Source organism: Ursus arctos, unplaced genomic scaffold, assembly GCF_023065955.2.
Source record: "Ursus arctos isolate Adak ecotype North America unplaced genomic scaffold, UrsArc2.0 scaffold_71, whole genome shotgun sequence".
Taxonomy (NCBI): domain Eukaryota; kingdom Metazoa; phylum Chordata; class Mammalia; order Carnivora; family Ursidae; genus Ursus; species Ursus arctos.
Genome location: NW_026623091.1, coordinates 148,004 through 156,247, shown reverse-complemented (window position 1 = coordinate 156,247; position 8,244 = coordinate 148,004). Strand labels below are relative to the sequence as shown.

At 40.6% G+C, this 8,244-nt stretch overlaps 1 protein-coding gene across 1 annotated transcript; it reads left to right on the top strand.

Moving 5' to 3' along the window:
• Positions 1-6,999: 6,999 nt before the first annotated feature.
• Positions 7,000-7,962, top strand: LOC130543090 (olfactory receptor 6C75-like). Its single transcript, XM_057308917.1, has one exon. It carries the CDS (start codon positions 7,000-7,002, stop codon positions 7,960-7,962), a length of 963 nt encoding a protein of 320 aa, XP_057164900.1.
• The last annotated feature ends 282 nt before the right edge of the window (positions 7,963-8,244 follow it).

Here is an 8,244-nt window from a genome sequence, read left to right as displayed (position 1 = left end):
AAGCAGAAAAAGAATTTGACAAAGTATAGCATCCATTCCTGATAAAAACTCTCAACAAAGTAAGACTAGAGGGAACATAACTCAACATAATAAAGGTCATATATATAAAACCCACAGCTACTATCCTCATTGGGGAAAAACAGAGATTTTTCTCTATGGTCAGGAAGAAGACAAGGATGCCCACTCTCACCACAGTTATTTAACATAGGACTGGAAGTCCCAGGCACAGCACCATATGACAAAAGGAAATAAAAAGCTTCCAAATTGGCAAGGAAGAAGTCTAACTTTCACTATTTGCAGATGACATGATACTCTATATAAAACATGGGAAAGCCACCCATGTGGCCTGAGACACCATAAAAAAATTTGTTAGAACTGATATACAAAGTCATTGGTCACAAGATACAAAACAACATACAGAAATCTGTTGCATCTCTGTACATCAATAATGAAGCAGCACAAAGAGAAATTAAGGAATTAATCCCATTTACAATTGCACCAAAAAACAATAGAAGCCCTAGGAATAAATATAACCAAAGAAGTGAAAGATTTGTACTTTGAAAACTATAAAATACTGATGAAATAAATTGAAGAGGACACAAACAAATGGAAAGACATTCCATGATCATGGATTGGAAGAATATATATTGTTTAAATGTCTATATTTTCAGGGTACCTGGGTGGCTCAGTTCGTTAAGTGTCTACCTTCAGCTCAGGTTGTGATCCCGGGGTCCTGGGATCCAGCCCCACGTTGGGCTCCCCACTCAGCAGGGAGTCTACTTCTCCCTCTCTGTCTTCCCCTCCCCCCATTCATGCTCTCTTTCTCTTTCTCTCTCTCAAATAAAATAAATAAAATCTTTTAAAAAATGTCTATATTACTCAAAGCAATCTACATATTTGATGAAAACCCTATCAAAATACCAACAGCATTTTTCACAGAGCTAGAAAAAAACTATGCTAAAATATGTATAGAACCACAAAAGATCTGAAATAGCCAAAACAACATTGAAAAAGAAAAGCAAAGCTGAAGGCATCAAAATTCCAGACTTCAAGTTATATTAAAAAGCTGTAGTGCTCAAAACAGTATGATAATGGCACAAAAATAGACATGTGTATCATTGGAAAAGAACAGAAAACCCAGAAATGAACCCACAACTATATGTTCAACTAATCTTTGACCAAGCAGGAAAGAATATCCAATGGGAAAAAGACAGTGTTTTCAAAAAGTGGTGTTGGGAAAACTGGCAGCTACATGCAAAACAATGAAACTGGACCACTTTCGTACACCATATACAAAAATAAATACAAAATGGATTTTGACATAAATGTGAGACATGAAACCATTGAAATCCTAGGGGAGGACACGGGCCATAACTTCTTTGACAACGGCCTGAGCAAAGTCTTGCTAGATATGTCTCCTGAGTCAAGGGAAACAAAAGAAAAATTTAACTACTGGGACTACATCACAATGAAAAGCTTCTGTGCAAAGAAGCAAACACTCAACAAAGCTAAAAGGCAACCTATGGAATGGGAGAAGATATTTGCAAATGACATATCTGATACAGGGTTAGTATCCAAAATGTATAAAGAACTTATAAAACTCAACACTCAAAAAATGAATAATCCAATTTAAAACGGGGCAGAAGACATAGACATTCCTCCAAAGAAGATATACCCATGGGCAACAGACACATGAAAAGTCCACCATCACTCACCATCAAATACAAATACAACTCAAAAGTACAATGAGATATTCCCTCACACCCGTCAGAATGGCTAAGCTCAAGAACACAAGAAATAACAGGTGTTGATGAGGATATGGAGCAAGGGGAACCCTCCTGCACTGTTCCTGGGAATGCAAACTGGTATAGCTGCTCTGGAAAACAATATGGAGGTTCCTCAAAATTTAAAAATAGAACTACTCTATGATCCAGCAATTGCACTACTAGGTATTTACCAAAAGAAAACAAAAATACTAATTCAAAGGGATACATGCAGCTTTATATACAATACCCAAATTAAGGAAACAGCTCAAGTGTACATCTTCAAATGAATATATAAAGAAGATGCAGTACACAGACACACACACACACAGAAACACACACACACACACAGGGATAGTACTCAGCCATAAAAAAAGAAAGATACCTTGCCATTTGCAAAAACATGGATGAAGCTAGAAAATATGCAAAGTGAAATAAGTCAGCCAGAGGAAGACAAATACCATATGATTTCACTCAAAGGAGCATAGGGGAAAGAAAGAGGGAGAGGCAAACCAAGAAATAAATTCTTAACTACGCAGAACAACTGATGGTTACCAGAGGAGAGGTGGGTGGGAGGATGGAGTAAATAGTGGACATGGATTAAAGAGTGCTGTTGTTGTGATGAGCTCTGGGTGTTGTATTTCAGTGTTAATCACGATATTGTACACCTGAAACTAACATGACACTGTATGTTAACTAACTGGAATTTAACTACAAACTTAAAAAAAAAAAAAACAAAAAACTGGAGTATCCAGACACTTACAAAGTACTTTCACTTCTGAGATTTACAGAAAGCTTTTTCTTCCTCTTTCTATCCCACCCACATAATTGAGTTTATATAATCATTATATAAATGGAAGGAGGTTCATTAAAAAGGAAAAGATTTATTTTTTCCATATGTCAATAAAAAAGGCAACAAGGAAATCCAGATAGGATAAATTACCCTATGCCCTCACTTCCCCTCCTGGACCCAAACTGGAAGCGACTAACACTACCATGATTTTCCTCACATGGATGGATGGGTAATAGGTGTGATATTAATGGCCCTCTAGATCAGAATTGATGTGTTGCAGGACCCTGTTGCCACTGTTGCCTTATTTTATGGAAATTCCATCAGGGACAGTGGTTCTCAGAGTATATTAGTATTGCTACAGCTCCACCCTCACTCTGGGGTTCTGCCTAATGAGTGCTTCATTCCATTCTGATTCCCACTTCCTTTTCTTTTTTTATTAATTTTTTTTTATTATATTCTGTTAGTCACCATACAGTACACCTCTAGTTTTTGATATAAAGTTCCATGATTCATTACTTGCATATGACACCCAGTGCCCACTTCCTCTTCAAATTAGCATGCCCTACACTCCTTCCAACAATATCATAGATGATGGGATTTATCTTTCCTCAGGCCTTAACTTAGCCATCTTCCTTAGCGATATAATACTAGAAATTGGAAATTTTCCAGGAATAGAACATATTAACCAGATACACTTTAAAAAAAATATTCCTATTATCTAAATCCTGAGTATAGGTGTAGCCAATTTTTCAAGAATGGCTGAGGACTAGAATGGCTAACATAATAGTATTCTGAAGAGTAGAATCAACAGCTGATATTTGCTTTATCTCTCCATGTTTTGATAATTACAAATACCACCTGTAGAACTATCCCTTTCCTTACTCTAAGTGGATACTTAAACACTCAAAGCACAAGGAATGCTCAAAATGTCCTTGATAAATGAGATCTCAAGGTATCCTTTAAAAACATAAGGAGATAGTGCATATTGGAGAGCTACGAAGGCACTATCCAGAAAAGAGAAACTAGACCGAGGACAATTAGAAATATTTCTTGGTATCAGCTCACCACCCCTTACACTAGATACAATGTAGAGTTAGTTCAGCCCATCTTTGACTGTCCACTTTGTAAAACTTTCCCTCAAACCCACTCTCCTCCCACATTCCCACCATCATGTTGGCACCAGGACTCACTCTGGTATGACAGATTTTCTGCACCATGAAGCTGGGACTAGATACAATTAAAATCCCCTGCAAAGGAGCCTTCATCTGAGCATTAAAATGTATAGTCTCACATTGCTCTCGCTTCTGTAACTCTACTCCCATTATTTTTTATTTTTCTCACATCCAGCTGAGAAAATAACTATGAGGTCCAAGTGTGCCCTGAACTGAGAGCAGAGTGTGTAGATGGACGGATGTTCTGAAAATGATTTTGTATATTTGTGGGAAGGTGGGGCCCACATGAATACTCATGAAAGTCTCTATAATATTTGCCTTGACCTTGTAAGATCAATAATGATGAGTGAAGAACAAATTTCCAGCTACCTTATACCCCAGGATTGCCAGCAAATATAAGAGTTTAGTTCCTCATCAAGCTCTGGATGGGAAACCAGAGGCCACAGAAAAATGGATCACTCCTGCCATCGAAGCCCAGCTGAGATACCCAGGAGAAGCACCTTTCCAACCTAGTGGTTGCTATGGATACAGCTTCACTACCCTCAGGCTCACATCTTTTCCTCTTCTGCATCTAAAAAGTTCTGGGGATCCACATCCCAAAAACTTTTCAAGAGAGAGGGGTCTGGCAGGCTACAGGTGTTACAGAAACCACCTACCGTGCCATGCGCCCTTCTTCCCTAAAGAGAAAAAAATGTGTGCTTTCCTTTCTCAAAAAGATTGGGGAGCACAATGAAAATATTCTTAAGATGAAAATATGCAATGAAAAGGATAATAATGTTGGTGAAAGGAAGAAGAATGTGTGAATAAAAAGGTGGACTTCACCAGTATCTTCCCAAAAGCCTCATGAAAGCCAGGGTGTGATCCAGCTGTTTCTCACCATAAAATATGTTATTTTAACAACTAAGCTCTGGCTTCAGTGCATACATCACATGTAGAAAATTGTAGTCTGGACGTTTACCTAAAATCAGTAGCAATATTCAACTTGGGACTTTAAAAACCCTTGAGAGACTGTCATATAATTTCCTTGAAAAATCTTGGCAGAGAACAGTGTGGACATCTGGGAGTTCGCATCACCACACATAAGGGAAGATAAATATACATGTTGCATCAATAAGTCTTGTTCTCAAAAGTAACCAGTTAGCTGCCCCTAAGACACCAGCCGTGCCTTCCTTTACTTTCTGCCCTGTCTCTTCATCAGGGGCTTGGGGGCTTACACTCTCTGCTCACTGGCTGGGTCAATCCTGCTTGGTGACCTATGAGTCTTGTGAAAATATCACAGAGCCTCAGACTTGCGTGTCAGCATCTCTTCACTGTTGATGCAGTAAAACAAGGATGATTCTCCACATGGAAAGGTGAGCATATGATGTGGAAGAGCACATGCAAGAGAAGGCGTTTGGAGCAGGTGCGTGCATGACATGGAGCATTGCAGCAGAAGGATCCTTGTCTCAGCAGCACCCAGAGCTAAACCCATAAAAAGCTGTCTGCTCCCGCTAACTGCTACAGGAGGGGACAGCAATACTGCATATTAGGTGGGCTTCTACCAGTGAGGAAGGCAGAGCCAGATCTTTCATGAGAACATGAAGTAGTCAGGGAGTACAGCACTAGCCCAGAATTTGGGGCAGTGAAATACAGTTGTTTTGGTCCCTCTGCTCCTTTCTGGGGTTTCAGTGGTCCAGGGTGCCATGTAGCCTTGTTTTGCTATGGAAACAGGGCAATGTCATTCAGAACACGGGCAGTACAGGATGCATATTCACAACGCTCCGGGACAACAGACTTGACAAATGAATTTCCTTCTCCTCTCCTTTCCCCTCAGCCCAGAGCGGGCTCATGATATCTCAGAAGATAATAGCTGTGAAGGAAGGAAGCCCTGCTTCCCATATGATGACTTTTCTGTGTGTGCCTGGCCTCAGGAACCCTGGTGACTTGGTGGACGTTCTAGAGTCAACAGGAACAGAAGGAGAGGATCCTCACGCTGAGCCACCCAGGGGTGAGCAGTTCAGTTCCATGAGCAGTCATTCAGAATTCCAGGACCACGGTGCATTACTGAGAGTGACACATTCCACACTGCTGACCGTTAGCTTAGTATTGAGATGCTGGAGCCAAAACCATCCTGAGAGACATTACTGATTGAGAGGACTGAAGATAGAAGAATGTTCACTGAGCTCTGTTCTAAGAGTGAGTGTATGAGTGTCAGGTGCTTAGCATATCCTCATAAGTGGGTAAATCCTATGAACTATTACCACTCCCACTTCTGTCACAGGCCAGCATGAACCATGGGAAGGTGGGTGGTAAACCCTGGTTTTACAACTTACCTCATGTTGCTGAGCAGCCCCCAATGTCTCTGGGCTCCAGTCTCTTCTATAAAATGCTTGTGCTAAAGTAGATGCTCTCTAAGCCCCATGTCATGCCACAGGTCTGTAACACATCAGTGACGTTATCTAAGGAGAGAAACAATTAAGATAAATAAAGCTAATCTTTCACTTAGGGTGGAGAGGTCATCAAGAATAGATTTGTTCCCGTTTTAAAATATTTTGTGACTGCATTTGGAAATAGCAGTTATTTCAATTCGGGCATTCTGGCTAAAGTCCCAGCTATGTGACCTCAGCTCCCTAGAACTCTCTAAGCCTTAGTCTCTGCTTTTAGAAGAAGGGGCTCATGGTTATTATGGTGAGTAATAGAAATACTGAATTTCAATGAGGAACGTAAAAAAGGGTAAGGTCTCAAGAGATGATGATGGGCCCAGAATGTGTTGCATACTTTACAAGGGATAGTCACAGGGAATATTACTAATATTATTGTTATGTTTACTTTCAAATTAATGTTTTAAAAACAATAAAATGTTGTGTAACTACAAAAGTGTCAATAATCCTGCATACTTAAACTCTAATCATAATACTAATGATCATAACATTACACTTAGAATTTGAGAAACACATAAGAAACACTGGCATCATATGCCAAGTGAGTTACACGATTTATCTTAATTAAGTCTCACAAGAACATGAACAGGTAGATCCTATCATCTTCATTTCACAGAGGGTGAAAATAAGTTCACAAAGGTTAACTACCTTACCAAAGATTACTGATCTCTCAGAAGTTAGAAATCAGTATTGATCTAGTATTGAACTCCGGCCTTCTGATTCAAGAACCAACAGACTAAACCACCTGGCTAACAGCCTAGCCACCTTCTTGGGTTCCCAAGTAACTCAATCATGCTCCTCTAAAACCTTTGTGTTCCCTGATGTCTTTATTATAGGTTAGACCAGCAGTGATGATGATGTGGAATGAGATGTCCACGGAAATGGGGAATGTAACAACTGTCCAAGAATTCACCTTGGAGGGGTTTCCTGCCATCCAGCATCTGGGAAAGGTCCTCTTCCTCGTGCACCTGCTGGCGTACCTGGCATCCACTGTAGGCAATGCCATCATAGTCACCATCACCTGTGCTGACTCCCGGCTCCACACACCTATGTACTTTTTCCTCAGCATTTTCTCCTTCTTTGAGTGTTGCTTTACAAGTACTGTTATTCCTAAGTTGCTGGTCATCTTTCTCTTAGGCAGGCAAACCATTTCCTTTCCTGCCTGTTTCATACAAGCATTTGTCTTTTTATTTTTGGGAGCAGCAGGTTTCCTCCTCATAGCAGTGATGTCTCTGGATCGGTATGTGGCCATTTGCAAGCCTCTGCATTACACGACCATCATGAACCTGAAGAATTGCTTCCTCCTGGTCACTGCCTGCTTCACTTTGGCCTTCACTCTCATCACTGGTCCGGTAGTAAAGGTTTCCCAGTTATCCTTCTGTGGCCCCCATGTCATCCCCCACTTTTTCTGTGACCTTGCCCCCCTGATTCATCTCTCCTGCTCTGACACCAGCTCTACTGAAATGTTGGCCTTTGTCCTTGCTTTGGTTATCCTTTTGACATCCTTTATCATAACCCTCATTGCGTACAGCAACATAGCTGTCACAATTGTGCAACTCCCATCAGTCAGGGAGAGACAGAAAGCTTTCTCTACCTGCTCCTCTCATCTCATCGTCCTCTCTCTGATGTATGGCAGCTGTGTGTTTATATATGTGAAACCAAAGCAGACGAACAGGCTGGACTCCAACAGGGAGGCTGCCCTTGTGAACACGGTGGTGACCCCGCTGCTCAACCCTGTCATCTACACTCTGCGGAACAAGCAGGTCCACCAGGCTCTGAGGGAGACAATGTGCAGAATGAAAATATCAAGATAAAAAAAATCACATGGTATGGACTAGAAGACTTTAGAGAACCTGTGTCCTCATTCTGGACAATGTAGCAGTCCACAGAGTTGAAGAGCATGGTCTCTGGCAGATCTCACTTGACCTTGCACATCCTTAGCAAAATGGAAATCTGTTTTTTCAAGGCCACATTTTACCTTGATGTGGATACTTATCTTCTCCCTAAACATTCCACATTTTGATGACAATTGATTAACTGCAATATCCTTTATTGAATTTTTTCTTCCCTCTGATATAAAGATGTGCTTGAAATTT

What these genes read in the sequence shown, in the direction of transcription:
- LOC130543090 (XM_057308917.1), top strand. Translation starts at nt 7,000, where the DNA reads ATGATGATGTGGAATGAGATGTCCACGGAAATGGGGAATGTAACAACT.